At 41.2% G+C, this 19,238-nt stretch overlaps 1 protein-coding gene across 1 annotated transcript; it reads left to right on the top strand.

Moving 5' to 3' along the window:
• Positions 1–383: 383 nt before the first annotated feature.
• On the top strand, positions 384–18,905 carry lifra (LIF receptor subunit alpha a). The gene is made up of 18 exons (XM_076730454.1): positions 384–504; positions 6,488–6,703; positions 6,893–7,029; positions 7,402–7,555; positions 7,857–8,132; positions 8,393–8,519; positions 10,174–10,292; positions 10,409–10,551; positions 10,878–11,031; positions 11,799–11,863; positions 12,144–12,378; positions 12,515–12,700; positions 12,989–13,090; positions 13,257–13,403; positions 13,619–13,756; positions 13,886–13,979; positions 14,097–14,163; positions 14,316–18,905. The coding sequence occupies exons 2-18, from the start codon at positions 6,502–6,504 to the stop codon at positions 15,009–15,011; spliced, it is 3,042 nt and encodes a 1,013-aa protein (XP_076586569.1). The 5' UTR covers positions 384–504; positions 6,488–6,501; the 3' UTR covers positions 15,012–18,905.
• The last annotated feature ends 333 nt before the right edge of the window (positions 18,906–19,238 follow it).

Here is a 19,238-nt window from a genome sequence, read left to right as displayed (position 1 = left end):
GCATTTGGGTCCCGCAACAAAGTCATACAAAATTTTGGGTGTGTGACATGTTATGGGATAAATAAGGTCACAGCACGTGTTAAAATCATTACAGAAGTTCGTTCTACTTGTAATGGGCGTCACATCATTTATTTTCATATCACTTTAATAAACGACTCGTGTAATGGGGTGCAGATAATCGGTAATATCGCCTTAAACAGAGTCCTGACAGTGGTTTAGGGGTGTCGTGATCATGGTCGGGACCATTCCCATCGTTTTTCCTGTCTAACCTTTACGCAACACGACAACGCCCTCTCCCCTGCGCTAAACGGGTTAGTCGAAGCCCATTGGTCAGTGCAGGCGTCAATCAAACGCCTGGCTCGTTCTGTTCCAGTAATCCCAACCTATTCTGGAGTCATTGGGAATGCTGTAGCAACCTAACACGGGTCGGGATTTTTAAGAAACTGGATTATTGGATATATATAACCAAAACAACACTGAAAAGGACTTTTTACCACACCAGAGGTAATTTTGGTGTTATTTGTGAACTCATAATAACGTTTTAAGGTCAGTTCGTAAACGGCGTAGACGTTAGCGACTGTAGCTAGCAGTGTTTTTCCAAACATCAGTGGCCTGTCTGCGTGTGTGGTGGTGGGTGCTGCCTGCTAAGTCAACGCTAAATGTATTTAAAATGACACTTAACTCATCTTGTCTAATTTAAGTACACTGTCTCTGTCGATATTTTTTTATTCTTAAAAGTAACTGCTACATTTCTAGAGAGTAATAACCATCTGTCCGTTGTTTACGATAAGGCTTGTACCCATCATGCTGCCCATTTGCTAATGCTAATGATGCAAACCGTCCTGGGATGATGCATTTTGCGAAATCTGCTGTATTAACCACTTCACAATCAATCGATAGCCATTACACATGACTATCTACTAGGTGTTGAGTGAGCAAACACATGGTTATTCTTATTTTTCTGTACTGGGAACCCCAAATGTGTGATGTACAGTATGATAACGTGTATTTCGTCATCATGTCTGTTTTGCTCACAGATTGGAGAGAGTCAGAACAACTAAACTTGAATGATGATTTCTTAATATTTTGATGACCCAGCCAATGTGCTAATAACAGGATGCATTCCACGGCAAACGCTGTTTGTTATTTTCCTCTCTCCACATGCATATAGTGACAGAAACCTGGGTTTAGGTCACGTAATAACGCACCCTATTTGCAACTCTTAGAGGTAAAAGTTCATACTGATTATTAGAGTTTTTTGTGAGAGTGTGCAACTTAAAGAAATTGAAATACAGGAATTGTCTGAAAAGGCTACTGTTAACGTGGATTAGCAATCAGTCCTTCTCAGGTGTTACACTGATACCATCTGTACCTGCACAGGGGAGGCGAGTGACAGCTCTTAATACAGAGTTAATATTTACATGCTTTTGCATAGATGTCCAACTGATCAGTAGTAGCCTTGATACTTTTAACACTCCCTTTTAGCAGCAAAGAACAAGAGATGTGTTGTGCTGTATCCTGTTTCTGTGGAATAAAAATGATGGGGTCCTACGTGAGGATGAATTGTAAAAAACAGGGGGTCAGTTTTCATGCTATATACTGTCATCCTAGTATGACTCCATATGAGAAACTCTAAACATTAGTCACTGTAACAATCTGAATGAATAAAAGGCGCCTGCTCATACCTGGCAGGACAATGGCTGCCCTGTTAGTGTTTTTTCTCTGTTACCAGTAACTTGGCTGTGTTTGTCCTATAAAGATCAGAGTGCTTTATGTGGGCCTTGGGGTTGGACTGACTTGCTTTTGACACTCAGTCTACATGTTGAATTATCTTAAGAGAATTTAGAAGCACCTAAAAGCAAAGTGTATATTTCAAAGTGGCTTTTTACTCACTTCCTGTTTGTTCCAAGATTTACATTCATGCAGGATTACAGGGAGAGTGAAGGAAGGAAATAATGTTTGGTTGAGGTCCAAAAGCTACACACACAGAACTGAATGTCCCTGCTCCACTGAGGTCAGAGCACTGACATTTCATGCAGACACACTCATCTGTTAACTCTCTCACTAGCATCCGGTCTTCCTCTCATCCCATTTAAAGGCCAAACATAATTAGCACCAACTTTAGCTCATGTTTCAAAAAGTCACCACACTTATATCGTATACTAGAGGCACCATGTGCTTATTTCTTTGGTGGTGGTGACCATGGTATGACAGCATAATGACAGCGTTGCTGAGCGTAGGCTGAGAACAGACACACAACTTTTACAAGGGTTTGGCTTCAGCTGCCATCCCACACACTTTAAGTAAAGAGTAGTATCAGAGGTTCTGTTCTTTGTTTTACTTAAGTGGTTGTGATAGTAAGGTGCTTTAGGGTTGGTGGCTGTGTACAATGTGCATATGAATATAAAATGCTTGTTTATTTTATGAAAAACACTACAGCTTGGATAAATGAGGTTTCATTACAATCTGATGTCAATTTAGATGGTGATCAAACTGTTGTAAGCTTGTTGTAGTGTTTTCTGTGAGTAGTTTTTTTCTCTCCAAGCGGTGGTAGTTTGAAGTCATTTTGGCTTTGCCTCCAATTCATTTTTATTTTGGTCCTGCTTTGGGTTTTAGGCTAGTGGGAATAACATTCCACCTTATAATTAAGGATGTCCTTTAGACTGAAACAAGTGTTAAAATAGTTGATAGACGAAACACAAAACAGTTGTAGTATAGTGAAGTGTTCCAGCCAACACACGTACACACTCACTCCAAGCAAACACACAATTTTTCTTATGCCAGTAACTGCATGTTTTCTGACTTGCACAAACACTTAATGTCAATATGAGGGACAAATGAGGTCATTTGAGTGAATTTGGAATTCTGAGAAATGATTGCATCATAGGTGCTGTACAGTATGTTTTGTGTGCGAGTATGCAGGGATGTTTTCCATGGCTTACTCCTGCCTTACACAGCTGAATAGTCAAACAGAACAGAAGCAAAGTCCAATGTGGACAGAGGAGACAAACTCCAAATCACAGTGTTGTTTTTAAGGTGAGCCTGTTCTAAAATAAGACTACTGCAGAACTACAGATGAGGTTTGGGCTTGGTTTTTAAGTAACAACAAAATCCTTGTGGTTTTTGTAGTTTGTGGTCATATTTATTACTGCTGCAAGGACAAGGACCAGAGCCCAGCAGAGGAGTATTGATTTGTCTGTTGGTGTGCATTTGTGGCTATCAGTTTCTTGGTTAGATTTCCCAGAATCTGCAGCTGTTTTTCCCGCTTCCCATCAGTGAGTGCTCTATGTTTTTTTTTCTTCAGGGCTCAGATGGTTGTAGGTTACATTGGAGGATGTAAAATGTTTCATCGTCAAACTGAAGTTGGAAAAATATATTTTTTTTAGCATCCAGGACTATTAATACATATAAAGGCTCTTTTTATGTGGGGTCCCACGAAGCCTGCTCAGAAACCTTTTTGGTGTGGGCACATACGTGTGTGAAACCTTGACACCACACAGCTGTATTTATGTAGAGCCATGCCTCTGAATTTCATCTGGAGGTGATGTCTTTAAAGCCAGGAACACACCAGAATCCCAGCCAACTGTGGAAAGACTGGGCAGCCTACATTTGGGTCAACAAAAGCACAATCGGTCAGATCCTGTTAACCAAGTCTAAAGACAACATATTCATAATGTTTAGTGTGTTTTTTGGCTTCAGAAGTAGCTGCTGAGCATAGGCTCTGTTGCATTAACAGTGTGTTGAAGTAACAGCTGCAGGCCTCCAGTTGCTCCACTGCCTTAGAAATGCACAGTAAAATCAATTACTGCATGCAAAGCAAACCACTGGATGGATGAGATCTCAAAGTTCATCCACGTGTGCTTCATGTCTGAATTAGAGCTTTTTTAGAACCAGGTGTGAAACCACTTTAGGAGGCAGCTGTTAAACGACATCCAAGATTTGGATGTGCTACTGTGCAGTCATCTTAAGGAAAGAAAATGTCAATGAGTGATTAGCAAGATGTTCTGTGGAGATTCCTTTAGACGCAATTTAGTGGTGATACTTGATCTTTTGTGTACTTGTTTACAATACTTGTCTTCTTGTACTGAAAGCTTTTCAAAAGCCACTGTGAATGTTCTGTTATCTGACAAACACAGATCGTTTATTAATTTCAGTGTCCTCTCATTTTGTCATTGCATTTGATCCCTGGATTTGTATTATCTTTCTCTGGATCGAGTTAAAAATGAAACCAAACTAACCAGTGGTCTGGAAACATTGGGCTGGCAGTTAGATATGCAGGAGACAAAGGTGTTCCTGCCCTCCTTTCCGTAAAGTAGGCGTTCGTTTCCCTGGATTCAGTGTGTATTTGTTTGTGTAACCTTGTTGCAGGGCCATTACGAGCTTCTCTTTTTTATTTAATCAATCTCTGATTTAATTTGATTTATTTCTTTGCCAACTTATCTTTTAGCAGACAGTGATGAGTTGTGAAATCAGTTGCAGAGAAAATGTTGTCTCATTTGTTTCAGAAGGCTCGCAGTGGTCACATGATAAATCAAATGAACTTGAAAACATTGTTTTATCAAGCTACATAGCTGTTCGAGGCCTGTCTCAGCCTGTCTCGAGGGAAACTAGAAGAACTGCACTGCAGTGTTTTGCTGACGGTTAAACACACAAACAACTGAGAGTTACAGATGTGCACATGCAGGTTCATCAAGGCTGAGGCTCATAACAAAATCGTCACAGCATCTCCTTTTGTGCTTTAATCAGGCGTGTTGATTCATTTCTCTGGCATGTTTCAACAGGAGGATGACATCACTTAATGCACTGAGCTTTGACCTTGCACTCCCCACCGAGATGTTTGTGCAGATGACTGAATTTTTCTGCCTCTGTGTTGGTGACTGCCGTGACCAGAGGCATTATGTTTTCAAGGTTGAGGTCACTGTAACCTCAACTGGTGACCTGACTTGGTTGGCGGAAGCATACAGGGGGGATATGGAAGTTGTAGTTTTCAGTATGCCAGTCTGAAACACCTTGTATCTTATCGAGGCTATTTGAATCCCCATTATTGCGCTAGTGTTGCATTATTACTAATGTGGTTTTGTTGAATCCATCTTTGCGTAATTATTGCATTGCAAGTGTTTGACCATATTCTTAATTAGGACTGCAACTAACTATTAATGATTTCATTAATCCCTTGTCAGAAAGTAATAAAAAAAATACCTGTCACAATTACTTTCCTAAAGCCCAAAGTGGTGTCTTTAAGTTGCTTTTAAATTTACTGAGTGAACAGTAGTGTGGCCCATCGCTTGTTTATTCCATAACCCTGGTATGGAGCATGAAATATAAAAGTACAAGCATGTGGTTGTGGGAGTTCAGCTTTCTGCCTAAAGCTATATTGACAGTAGAAATTAATACACTGTGGCCTTCCAGTCAGTATAAAACAGGTTGTCCTGGTGGATAAATATTTCCCTGGAAAAAATAGTTCCACGTATTTCCGCTGAACCTTCATTGCTTCCAGCTTCCCATTCTCTTGCTTTGAGCTTTTGCAGCACCGTGTACTTTTATGTTTATGCATGTTTGGCTGTGTATATCTCACTGAAGTAATAGCGAAACTGAAATGATTCTGAAAATAGTAGTAACATGTAAGGCAATGTATAACACCAAATAAACACAGAGCAATCCCAAGTGTGTTACACAAGGCATCCTGTATGCATTCAGTATGCTGAACTCTCAGCTTTGTCCCCAGCTTGACTCTCTCTATCTGTCTGATCACCATCTGGTTGTGTATACAGTAGTAGCATTGTTAGTAGATAAGCAGCAAAACCAAGCCTTCATCATTCAAAAACTACACAAGAAGTTGAGAAGAGGGCAGGTGAACTGGCTGAGCAACAAGCTTTATACAAACAGCAGTTTCTGACTTGAGAGTTTCCACATCTAGACTGAAAGCAGCTGCCTGAGGGGCGTGTTTTCTTGTCTCGATGTCAAAATTTGGATTTCCTGGCAGTGGTGCTTTGGGCTTTGGCCTGCATTCTTGCAACAATTTTGGTTGGCAAGGAGTTATCGGAAAAATTCAAAAAGGTGCAACAGATTGCAGCTCCTCCCCAGAACCGAGCAGTGACAGGCGCGAACCAGCTCGATCTCGAGACATTTTATGAAATTACAGCGCATGCCAGAATAATTCATAAATAAGGACATCATGTTTGCATGACTCCAACTTCACAGTTTTGCAACAGTTGCCCTCAGCTTCGACTGCTGCTGTCAACAACACCTTCATAGTTGCAGTATAAACCAGCACTGCGTGTTGACAGTCAGGGAGTTTTATTTCAACAAAATGGCTTTCCCAGTTTGCTAACAAATTCTAACTTTCTCACCATTAATTTGGTTGAATTTCCTTGCAGTGTAGGTGTTATGTTTCTTTTTTTTTTTTTGTCATGTTCATGTTTAGCAGATCTCTGTTGTATTTATTATACATTTACGGTTTTCCCTCCTCTGCTGTCCTTTCCCACAGGCCACCCTCTGTCTATGTCCCGCCTCTCAGGATGTCCAGAATGTTGTTGCTGTAGTGGAGAGGACAACCACCTTCAGATCTGCAGACAGGGACACGGCCAGTCGATCACCATGCCTCGTTTAAGCGTCAGTCTCAGCTCAAAGCCTAACTGTAGCCCGGTCTGGCTCATCTGCATGCTCCTGGGCCTCTCGGTTCTACACACTCATGCCAAAGATGGTAAGACATCAAGGGATAGTTCCACCCTCTGATAAATCAATAATCTGCAATGCTCAACGCGCACAATGTTGCATATTGATGCAGGTCCATATGGAAAGGTCTTCTGTTTGTGTCTGTGGGGCTCATACTAAAACCTTGTCTGTATACTTTTAAAATCCCTCAATCCTGTCCCGATCTTTTTTTTTCCAGCCCTTCCTGTACCCCAGCAGGTGAGCCTGTCAGCCAACAAGTATGCACAGCAACTATCCATATCCTGGCTGGGAGGAGCAGCCACAGCTTTTGACCTTATGATTCTAAGAACTGAGCTCAATGAAACTGTCTTCTACGTAAGAGCATTTCCCTTTTTCTTCATTTGTTCTCATGCTTTTCTTATTGTGCAGTTATATTAAATGTTGGTTCCGTTCTGATGTGAAAGGAGCTAGGAGACTGATATATCTGCATCTATATTTAGATATATCTGCAATCAGCTAAAATTGGCAGATATGCGGGTTCTAAAAGAAGCTTTCAAAGCTATATTTAGCTTATTTGCCTCTGCAACACATTTTGCTATAATAGGCTGTGCAGATGATATGATAATTCAGACAGCTTTGCTTCTTTTTCTGCTTAAGCTCTGACTGTCATCGCCATCAGAATTGTCTGCCGGTTTCACGTTAGTCTGGTTCAGTCCTTAACTGTGTATTTATGCGTATTACCTTTAGGAGACACTGTCTGTAGCAGTGAACCAGGTGAGTGGTCGGCACCAGTGGAACTGGACATCAGTTGAACCTCTGGAGTGTACCTCGCTGTCAGTCAAAATCCGCTCAAGAGATGGACACACAACAAGTGAATGGAGCAACACAGAGATACTTCAAGGTCAGAGGGGCAATAATTACACCCATATATATTATAGGACACCAGTGATTAGAGAAACATAAATACTGCTTTGCCTGAAGTGTCAGTTTGGGCTTAACATACTGCATTTATACATACACAGGCTCAGTGAAGGCTGTTTCTGTTTCAAATTCTTTTTCTCTCTGAAATGCCTGTTTTAAGCCAAACAGATGACTTTACTTCGTACCTAGTCATAGGTCTCTATTTATATATCTCTCTCCCCGCTTGTCCTTCATTTGAACATTTTAAACACCTTCCTTTCTCCCTCACTCCCTCTTTTCAGGAAACGACCTCCCCAGCAATGAGAAATTCCAGATGTACCCCCAGGACAGAGTTGTACCTGTGGGGGCCAACACCACCTTCTGCTGTATCGTGGAAGAGGGGAAGACCTTTGGCACCATCCTCTCCGGCAACGCAGTCATGAACACCACACGACTGAGTCGGCGAAGCTACGCCACTACAGTGTTTAATCAGGGATCGTCTGGCAGGACGGGAACCAACATCATCTGTAACGACAACCCGAAGACAAAGTTGACTGGCGCAGTGGTGTTTGTTGGATGTAAGACCAGTAACTGCATGAATAAGAGCTGAAGTGTGAATGGTTGTCATATGTAAGACAGGTGAATGTGATTGGAATGGCACAGAGAGGGAGTCTGAAGTGAGAAATGATAGATGATACTGAAGCAGTCAGTGTAAAACTTCCGATTATTCCAGAGCTTGTCTTTAAGATACGCCTCGGCAATTATGTATATGTATCTAATCTTTATTTATATATGTATATGATTAAGCAAGTATGTTTTGACTTGTCCCCTTCCCCAGATCCACCACTGCCCAGTGATTTTGTGTGCGAGACTCGTGACTTGACCTCGGCTGTGTGCCAGTGGAACGAAGGACGAGACTCTCACTTGTACGGCAAACGAGGAACACTATATTCAGTGAACAAGAGGTAACACAGTCGCACTCATACACACAGTAAATGACTTTTAAGAATAGTTGAACCTCACCTGGGCTGTAACCCAACCTGAAACCTCATATGTTGTCAGAAGCCGTGGGGCTCGGGTTGGGTAGCAGAACTGTACACATTCACTCTTTCACACTCAACTCACTCACCTCGCTTGGCACCTCGACCGAGGTGATGCCAAAAAGGTACCTGGTACCAACCCCAGCTTTTGCCAATGGAAAACAAAAACAATGGTTCCAAGAGAGTACAGTGGAGCTGAGTCGTGCTAGTCAGACGTAACATATTATCACATTAACGCCTATTTAGTCATACAGTAGTATCTGTGTCTGACTCATATCCAAAACACCATAACAAACAGGAGCAAACACACACAGTGTATTGGAAACTCTCAGATGTTAAGTCATAAGTCTGGTCCAGGACAGAGGTGGCCATGATGACATGATTTTTATATTTTTATTCAATTCATGGACACACCAGGATGTGGTGCAATGTCACTTGGTTTCTGACATAATATCCCTGCATTATTTAGGATTTTTTTGGCCCGTCTTTCTTTAAAAAATGTTTTCTGCCCAGAAAAAAAGAGAGAGAGGATGACAAGAAATACAAAGCACTTAGTCTAAGTAACCATTTGCTGCCTCTGCTTGCCCGTTTAACATTGATAGTGGACTGGATGTGTGCCAGACCTTTACAGGAATTGTCGAGTGTTTTCTACGGAATTAGATTGTATTTATGGTTTTACCGGGGGAGTGGCCAGGCAGGGGCGTGCATGAGTGCAAAATAAAACACACCCACAGACAAAAAATTGGGTGCTCCACTGAAACTATTTCAATGAACATATAATATACAGCTCCCTTTGTGTCAGATAATTGCAAGTCTGTTGTCCTTTTTGACTGATCCAAGCCGGCACCATAACAACGTGAATAGATGTGTATCAAAATCAGGCTTGACCGAGTTTTCGAAATGACAGCTTACTTGACTGCAGAATCTTCCTCGCCTCATTACATCCTTGCTAATAACAAAAGAAGAGATGAGTTTCCAAGATTGACAGTGTTGTGTTAAGGCCATAGATAGACTAACTGACCAGAGGGAACTTGAATGCATCAGTGTTGGGCAAATTTCTGCAGAAGTGAAACAAAACATTCATGAATTCCAGATGGATTCTATTCAGGAATTTGGGCAGTTATCATCTCTGCAGAGAAAAGCAAATAACAATCCTTCCTCCCACGCTTGATCATGTTTTGATTCAGCGTGTAGAAGGAATGTAGAAGAGCGTTATTTGCAGATGGGTCAACATGTTATAGACAAAGCGAGAGCGCAGTGAGGAGGAGCTGAAGCGAATGAATGCACTGCACACAGCTCTTCAATGAAAAACGATTGTGCCCATTTTAAATAGTAAAGAAATAGAAAATCAATACGTCGTGGTCGCTTTTGATGTTGTGGCAGGCTGCCACAAATAAATCAAAGCATGGGAAACACTGTTGTCTGAAGGCTGGCCAGAAGGTACGTCATGGATGTGCTTGGCCCTGCATCTGAACCTGAAGTGATTGTATTCATTTGTCTTTTGATTTGGGTGTTTTGATTGCCACACTTTACAAAATGTGCTGTGCATTTTTCATCTGTTGTGTTTTGCTGGGGGCAGGCCACAGCAGAAGCAGAGAGAGTGGACTTTGGACCAGTGGGAGGGTAACTGGACACTGGTGGCTGTGAATCCTCTTGGCCAGTACAGCCTCACTGACCAAGCTGAAATCAGTCACAGAGGTAGGTGTATCACCTTATCAGAATCAATGGATGGATATACTCCTATTTTTCAAAGTAGAAGTAAGCGTAGACATGAAATGCTGCCATCTGATATTGTTTCACCCTTTTGTCCTCAGTGCGTCCAATAGCACCAGATAACGTGGTTTCTGTTGTCCATGCCTGGAACGCCACTGTCCTGTGGCAGTGGAACTACAACAGCTATTCCTCCCTGGCTCTTGTCTGCCAGGTGGAGCTTACCTCCGATGGGCACAAAGCAGAGGTGAGTTGTCTGTATGTATGCTAATGTGTGTGTGTGTGTGTTGCAGGAAAAGGCCACTAGCCCATTTGTTTGTTTATTTGCTCTTCTCTGTTTCAATGTACAGAATCTTCTCTCTGTTTTTTGGTCCCTCTAAAATGTTTCCTGTTTGTGTATGTACAGTATGTCAGTCAGATAATATCATTTATTCTTCGACCACATCGTGATTATAATATACAAATGACTTACCACATTACTTTGAACAAATAAAAGCTTGTGTCTGCATGCTCTGTCCCTTTGTGCAGCCATCAGTGTACCAAACAGTAATAAAGTCTAATGTATGTGTCCAGCGTACCTTCACTGGTGTGGGTCTTCGGTCGGTGGTTTTATCAGACCTGTATCCTAATGAGGATTACACTGTCAAAGTCCGTTGTGGTGCCCAGCAGAATTTCTGGAAGTGGGGAGACTGGAGCAAACCATTCTCATTCAAAACCATCACTACTGGTAAGTGTGTATTCGTGGTGTCTCTGATCGAACTAAGGCTGCAACTACTGACACTTTTCAGTACTAATTACTGTATCAGTGTTTCAGTGGTTTAGTCTGTAAAATATGAAGAGAACTTGTATTGTCTGAACAACAGTCTAAAACCCAGAATGTATATAAAACAAAGAAAGGTTGCAAATTCTTAATTTTTAGAAGCTGTAACTTAATGTGTTGCATATTTGACTTATTAAAAAAAAAACGATTAATCGATCATCAATTGTTGAGCTACCAGGATGCCCTGAGTGGTTCATGTTTAATGACTTGTAGCAATTAGTTAATGTCTCTGCATGCTGTCAGTGTCAGTTACAATAGAGCCAGTGTGTCCATTAAAGGCTGAGTCATAGTTGTTTTGACCGGATGAATTTGGGTGTATGCATATACATAAAAAGAGCTCCCTACACAAAAAATACTTGTCTCAGTGTCCACGTACTGGAAATTGTCCTGAGCTTTCAGCGACATCTTGTGGCCTCCCTCAGCTTGCTCATTCTTCATAGAGATGGTTCAGTTGTCACATGACCCCAGTATTGGATTTCGGTCATGTGGGCATGTATAGGTGTTTGTTTATGGGTAACTGAGAAAGTAAATGGACCTTGTGCTAAGAGTTTTTTCAAACTGCAATTTCCAACATCAATAATGAACTTTCAAGCTACTTTTTGGAGTCATCTTTTTATCAATCTGTGTTTTTAAATGTAGAAATGTGACAAGCGCCATTTCTCTTTTTCTCCCAGTTCCAGATTCTCCTGATGTGTGGCTGTGGATAAACAGAGACAACACTGGGCAGATCATGTGGAAGGTAATTTTTCAGATTGCGGATTTACAATTGACAGTGTGCTCTTTTTACTGCAGAGAACAGGGAGTTACAGCATGTTCACACAAGCAGCACTCAGATGACACAAGTGCATTGTCTGTCAGGTCTCTTCTGTGTTAGACTTTGTCTGTCTGTGTCTCTTCATTTTAATCCTATTCTCTGTTTTGACATTTGTTTTGTGAATATACTTAAAGCAAAAGTGGATTTAGAATAACCTCTGTCTTTCTCTCTCCCACATCTTTCCCTTTACTTTGATTTCTTCCAGCCTCTGACTCAAAGACAGAGCCACGGTCCGATCACAGGTTATGAAGTTACTTTCTGGAGCCCTCAAGAAGATCTACAGCACACGGACATCTTTTCACCAGATGCTTCTGCTGCTCCAATCAACCTCACACAGCTCGCTGCCTTCAGCGGTGACAAGGTCATAGCCACCGTCTTTGCAATGAACAAAGATGGGGCGTCTCAACCTGCAAGTTTGCTTATACCTCTGCGTCTGACAGGTATGTGGAAACGGAGGGAGAGTGTTTGTCTTTTTCAGTGTCTGAAACATTGGTTTCACCTGAAAGACTGAAGCAGCAGTCAATTAGTTATAAAAGGAGAATATGAAGATATGTATACATATTTTTTTCTTTCCAGGTGTGGAGCCTCTTGCTGTGTCCAGGGCGGTTTATACAGACAGAGTTTTCCCTCTGTTCTGGCAGAGCGTTGCCAACGCCACATGTGGTTATGTGGTGGAATGGTATGATGCCTCCTGCACGAGGGACTGTCCTCTGGAGTGGATCAAGGTGGCTGCTGGGAGCACTAATATCTCAATTGAGTCAGGTAGGCCAGCCTTGATGCCACCATTAAAACGAAATCAACCATGCCTGTGAAAATCTAGCAAAGTGTTCAGCATTTTTCAGATGTCCTGTATGTGTTTGTGCGGCCAGTGCAGGCTAAAATCTCCGCTATCTTTGTCCCCCTGCTGTCTTTGGCTATGGACAGTGTTAAGTAAAATAAAAGTCAAGTGGATTTACATACTCGAACATAACTGTCGTCTCTGCTAATAGAGGGCTGTCAATTTTGAAAGCATGCAACATAATACACAATAATCTCTTTCTTTGCCTTTAGACAACTTCCAGCCGGGTGTGAGGTACAACTTTTCCGTGTACAGCTGCTCCTCAGAGCCCGCAGAGCTGCTGCAGCGCTGGCAGGGATACATGCAGGAGCTGGGTAAGGACAGCACTGCATGCTGAAAGCTAATCCTTTTCGGAAAGGCAAATGTCTTCAGAAATCACACTCTGCATTTTAATTGCTGACTCTTTGTTCCCATTCTCTCTGTTCCGTCTCTCACCCCTCCCCCCTCTGTCCTGTACTCCTTTCCTTGTGGCTTCTGCAGTCCCTTCCATTCCTGTCCCTCTATCAGCCCATCAGCAGGACTCTGATATTGTCCTCACCTGGGGAGAGCTCCCAATGGTCAGCAGAAGAGGCTTCATCTTGGGCTACAATGTTTACATCAGTAATGGCTCCCAGCTCACATTATTAGGTAAAGACCGTGACCTGGGACCTCTGTAGACCGTATACTGTTAGAGTAGAATCCTTGAAAAATTAATCCACTATAAAACTTGCACAATTACTGTTATTGTTAAGGTCACTCACTTTCCAGTTCATTGCTCCCTTTCCTGCTTCTCTCCTTCTCCTTCTTTTCTTTCCTTCCCGTGCCTCTCTCCCTTTTTGTTTTTCCACCTGTCCTTTGAGCAGCCAATCTGTCAGGCCTTGGAACCAGGAACTACGTAGTAAAAGGTTTCTCTGAGGGCTCCTATAAATTTACTGTCAAGGCCTACACCTCCGCAGGCGAGGACACAGGCGCCACTGCCTCCATAACGCTGGAACCATACAGTATGTGAATGTGTTATGTATTATTATTTGAAGCTACAAATGATGCTCTTGTATAAGTGCAGAAGTAGGAAAAATAATCCTCTTGCTTTGTCAGATATCTCTAATATTTCTGCTGTTTTGTCTTCACAGGTGATTGGCTGATCCTGGAAATCTTGGCCTCTCTGGGAATCACAGCCTTATTCCTGGTCATTGTCACCTTCATTTGCTACAAGAAAAGGAAATGGTGAGACTGTTATTCTCCTATCATGCGTCTCCATGTTTGGGTGTGTTCCGTTATTTGAAAATGTTTAGGCTTTTGATGATAATGTATGTTACAAGTGACATTTTCCTTTGTCACCAGGGTGAAAAAGGCATTCTATCCAGACATCCCTGAGCCTAAACTGCCTGGTGATTGGTCCAGGACACAGGTACAGTATCAGCTTAATCCAGTCTGACGCTCATGGCTAATCTCATTGTGTGCTAAGTCTATATATGAAGTTTCCAGGAGACCATTCCCCATTTCTGTGTTTTAGTGTAATCTGGCACAGTGGAGTGTTTAATCACTCTGTGTATCTTACAGGGACCTTTGGATGTGAAGCCGTCTCCCCACAGCATGGTCCATATTGTAGAAAAGCCAGAGTGGGATTCAAGTAAAGAAATGCTCGTCGTCATTCCTGAAGAAGATGAAGATGAAGAGGGGCAGGGCATAGGAGACGAACCAGTTGATACAGATGAGCCAACGTCTTTACGCTATTACAACCAAGTAGTAGATGAACGGCCCATAAGACCACGTTTCCCAGACTCCTCTGCTTCTTCTGCATCTTCTTTGGATTCAGCACGCACCGATGTGACATACACAGGGATTCAGACCTCGGGGTCTTCTTTGGTCTGGCCACTGGATCCACAGGGCTCCTCTGAGGACCACCGACCCCAGGCTGATCTGTCCCTCAGCTGTGGAGGCGGAGGAGGGGGTTACCGGCCTCAGATGCAAAATAGAGCCCCAAGTGAAGACATGGGCCTAGCTTCACCAGAGCCTCTCCTAGAGCCCCAGGCTGCCAGTGCAGGGGGCTACAAACCGCAGAGCTCCTGGCACTTTGACTCCCCTGTGGAGGCTGGGGAAGGTGCCGGCCTGGCACCCTCTCTTGGATCCCCCACCTCAGTCGCTTCCACTCAGTTCCTCCTCCCTGATGGAGAGGAACACACAGAGGAGAAACGACAGCAGTCCTCATCGGCAGCGACCTGGTTCACCAACCTACTGTCATCCACAAAACCGTGATATCATCTCTCTCACCACTAGCAGCCAGGCCGGGGGGGGCAACATAAAGCTTTCAGGTTCATTACCGTTAACAGCATCATGCATCAAACAAGCCTTGCCCATATGGTCTCGGTAAATATTTCCTTTGATGTAGCACTACATTCTTTCAGCAGGTTAATTATGATATTTAAAGTGTTTATTTCAAACATTCACAAATACATATATAGTTAATTTACTCTTTCAATGCAAATATAAAAATCAGTATATTTATATGCCAAAACCTTTCTATTCTGACAGCAAATCTCTTCAGAGGAGTTCATCATAATTCTTAATTTCCACCATGTTTATTGCACCCCCTGGCAACCTGGTGACTGTTGCGTTCCCTCACTGCCTTTTCTGTGACTCCCCGTAATGGGCATTTAGCAAAAGCATATCCTGTGTTTGAGCTGAGTATATCCCGTTTTCATCTTGCATTTTGGGTGGTTTTATTTTTCGTGACGTGAACTTTACTACACTACAGAAGAAAACAGGAAGCAAGAAAGTTTCAAAAGAAATGACTGCACGTAAAGAATAATGGACATTTTTGGAAGAGCACTACAAAAGGACGGTTTCAATAGAAGGTATCTAAGTAGACAGAAAACCTCCCTCTCATTAGTACCCATATCCTCTGCTGATGAGCTACTGAATGGGAATGGAGAAAATGCGTTCGGCTGTAAAAGTCAGTACCAAGGTAGCTCCCATCCTCTCAGACATCATCTATTTTTCCGAAATTACTGTCTTCACATTGAGATATTATTGAAAGATGCACTTATGAATGAGAGCAGTCATTATTTTACATAGTTACATAAGTGGTGCTTTCTATAATGGTCTGGAATTGTGTGGGTATGAGCCCAGGGGATATACACTGATATAAGCTAGAACATAAATTCATACTGATGTAATTTAATGAACGAACACACTATTGTGTTACTTTTGAGTGTTTTTGTTGTTGTTTTTGTCTTCCTTAGTTTTGTACTTTTTTTTTTCCTTCTTATGAAAGACATTTCACAGTCAGGCCAGTGTCCTCGTTTTTATATAATGTATCATCCTCAAGTGGGTGGCTGGTATTGAATAAATTATGAGAATTAACTTGGATGGCTGATAACAAGGTAAATTGCCTTGATAAATGTAATACTTCCAGTCATTTGCACCATATCACATTTCACACACTGCCTTGCTCCTAAATGTTATGTATAATGAAAAATACTATCTTACAGTAACGTAGTTCAGACCTGATCAGCTACATTTTGACCCTACAGATCCTACTGGCACTGAGTGTAATGTTTTAATCAGTTTTAGTAAATGCTGACATTTCTAGACTTAGGGAACGTTATGATTGCGATAGTGTTCCTCCTCAACCCTCTCAGTATATTTGTGTGGATGTGAAGATTATTTTTCTTTGATTGCTTTGATTTCAAGCCGTGAGAGATGGCCGATAATGCATTTGATGTCGATTTGCTGTGCTTGGAAGCTTGTTCATTTTTAGGGAAATCTAGTCTACAAAACATTTTAAGTATTTTTATTTTAATGTGACTACTTATCTTTTCATTGCAAATGTTTCCTGAAGCCTCCTTGTAAATTTTGTGATTGAAAAGGGGACCAAAGGGAAAGCATATATTGGGAAATTCTAGAGAATTTCCAGAAGATAGCTTTTGTTGACAAAAAAATGACCTTGTGAATATTGACAGCACTTTGGCATCTCCATGATGGTGTCAAACACTACCTGCCCAAGCACAGTCAACATACTGCATATGCTCCTCTTTCATACGCACCGAGTGGGAGTTGAGGGTGCACCGTTGGTTAGGCTTCCCATAAGCACCATTATGCAGATTTTATCCAGGATGTTTATTTCATCATATACAGCCAGGCCCTGGCTTGCCTGTGTGGCAGCCTGCGGTCTGTTGTTTCTCAGTGCCTCCAGCCAACAAGCTTTAAGTAAAACTACTGTGACATGAATGATGACTTAGATTAACTATAATCGATGACTTCATTGATGAAGTGATAACAGGCAGGCGGTCCTCTTTGACTACTGAGAAAAATGTATCCCTTCTTTCTCTTTGTCTTGTAACACTAATCTGAATGTTAGCTAGATTAACACGAGAAAAATAGCTTCAAGACTTTGTCAAAAGCTAAAGATTAAAGCATGAAGCAGCCAGTTGAATTGTGCGAGGCCAGTGATCACTTCAAGACAGTGGTGAAGGGTGGATGTAGTTTTGAGTATTTAGACGTGGCTGCAGATTGATTTCCTTTGAAATCTGCTTCCTCAAATAAGCAGAGTTTTGGAGACTACCCAGGTGAAAAAATATTATACTTCAATTCTACTTTTGAAGAATGTACTAAGTACACTTTGTGCTACTTTTGTTGCCTTCACGTATATTTAAGTGTACTCAAGTAGTCCTTGAGTACAACTTGAGTAATACTTGAGTATACTTTAAATGTAAATAGTATGCTAAATTGGCGAAGTGTGCTTAAGTACAGCAGTGAAAATCATGATTCATGAGCATTCAAAACACATCACCAATGTGTTGGAAATATACTTAAATGTACTTAAAATGAAGTGAAATTAAAGTACACTTTAATTAAGCATGCTAATAGTGTATTACAAAGGACTCTAAAATCAGTAAACTTTTCATAAGTACACTTACTTACTATTGAAAGTATTTGTAATTTAGTATACTTTTTAAAAGTACACTTAAGAAAAATTTATAATACACTTGCAGTGCAATTTTTATTTTTCAGTATTTTCAAATACCACTTTCAATATTGCAGAATTAGTATATTCATTTTTAGTACGTTTAAGTAGAAGTACACTTTTTAAAAGTTTGCAGACGAACTTTAAATGAAGCAAAATCATGTCATGACTTTTCTAGACTTAGATTATATTTCTAATACACTAAAGTATACTGCTTTTTCACCTGGGTAACCTATGAACGCTATGTGTTACATGCTTTTATGTTGATTTGGATCAACAAAATTGCACCTTTTTATTTTCCTCTAAATCTTTGTTTTTATACAACTAACTGTACATAATTGACATTTTCTTTTGTTACCTTCTTACCATACGAGAATCTTATATTGTTTTACATTGGAAATGATATTCCTTAGACTATAACGTGCAGAGTTAATGTTGACTAACCAGCTTTCCTGAGAGAGTAAAGAAAAATATTTGTTGATGATGCTAGATATATAGAGTCCTATGAGATGTAGAGGCATCATATTGTATATTTGTTGTGTGCTTAAACACATGGGATCCATTTTAAATGTGTCAGACTTGTGATCCTGTCCTCTTTAAATAGTTTAGCCTGCTTTGCATTCCTATCCTATCACAGCCGTGTCGCTTTGCCTGACATGTTGTAAATAGGGCCAGAATACTCACCGTGCAGACGTACGGCAACTGCTGACATGCAAATTTGCATTTGGTCATTACATTTTCCATCTTCCTTCCACATTTTTAACTGGAGTCTGTATATACATTACGATTTTGTGGTTTATACAGCAGGGTGGTACACTTGCTGCCTTACACATCTTCCTCTCTGGCCCTAGATATTTTTATGATATCAGTGCATGCTGTATAAACTATTACTACAAAACAGTGGCTTGTAAATCCTTTAAACTCCTCGTTTATTTTACCCACTGGCTTTGAAACACTAACACTGACTAATATTGTGCATGACGACAGGACTTAAGTATTGTGCACCTGAAAAAAGCTTTCATTTTTGAAAACGCATTAAGTTTCATGATATTTTGCAGAATATTTTACTATTGATTGAATGAAGAGACAGTAAAGTGCTTCTGAGTGAATAAATAAATGTTAACACTAATGACACGAACTGAAATGCTACTTGTTTAAAGGCAATAAAGTTATTTGTCTGGTCACTTGTCAGTTGTCAGTGTTGTTCACTTTTCTTTTTTGTTTCTCCACAGAAATGTAAATAAATATCTGTTGCTGATTGCCAAAATTAATGTGCTCAACGTTACTTTCAGTCTTTTTTGTTTCCTAGATAATGAAGGATGGCTGCAGTAAAGTTCTGCAGTAGTGTTCTTGTACAGAATGACAATCAGTTTTTAGCCACTGTATCACTCTTTGATATAATGTGAGTGCAGAAATTAAAACTGATCCAGGGTCAGTAGGGCCCGCCCGCTCCCCTGAGTGCCCTCCTGAAGCACGCTGGGAAACCCAGTTGACGTGTCACCATGGCAACAGAGCAC

Source organism: Chaetodon auriga, chromosome 5 (genome assembly GCF_051107435.1).
Source record: "Chaetodon auriga isolate fChaAug3 chromosome 5, fChaAug3.hap1, whole genome shotgun sequence".
NCBI classification, from domain to species: Eukaryota; Metazoa; Chordata; class Actinopteri; order Chaetodontiformes; family Chaetodontidae; genus Chaetodon; species Chaetodon auriga.
This window is presented reverse-complemented; position numbering and strand designations above follow the sequence as displayed.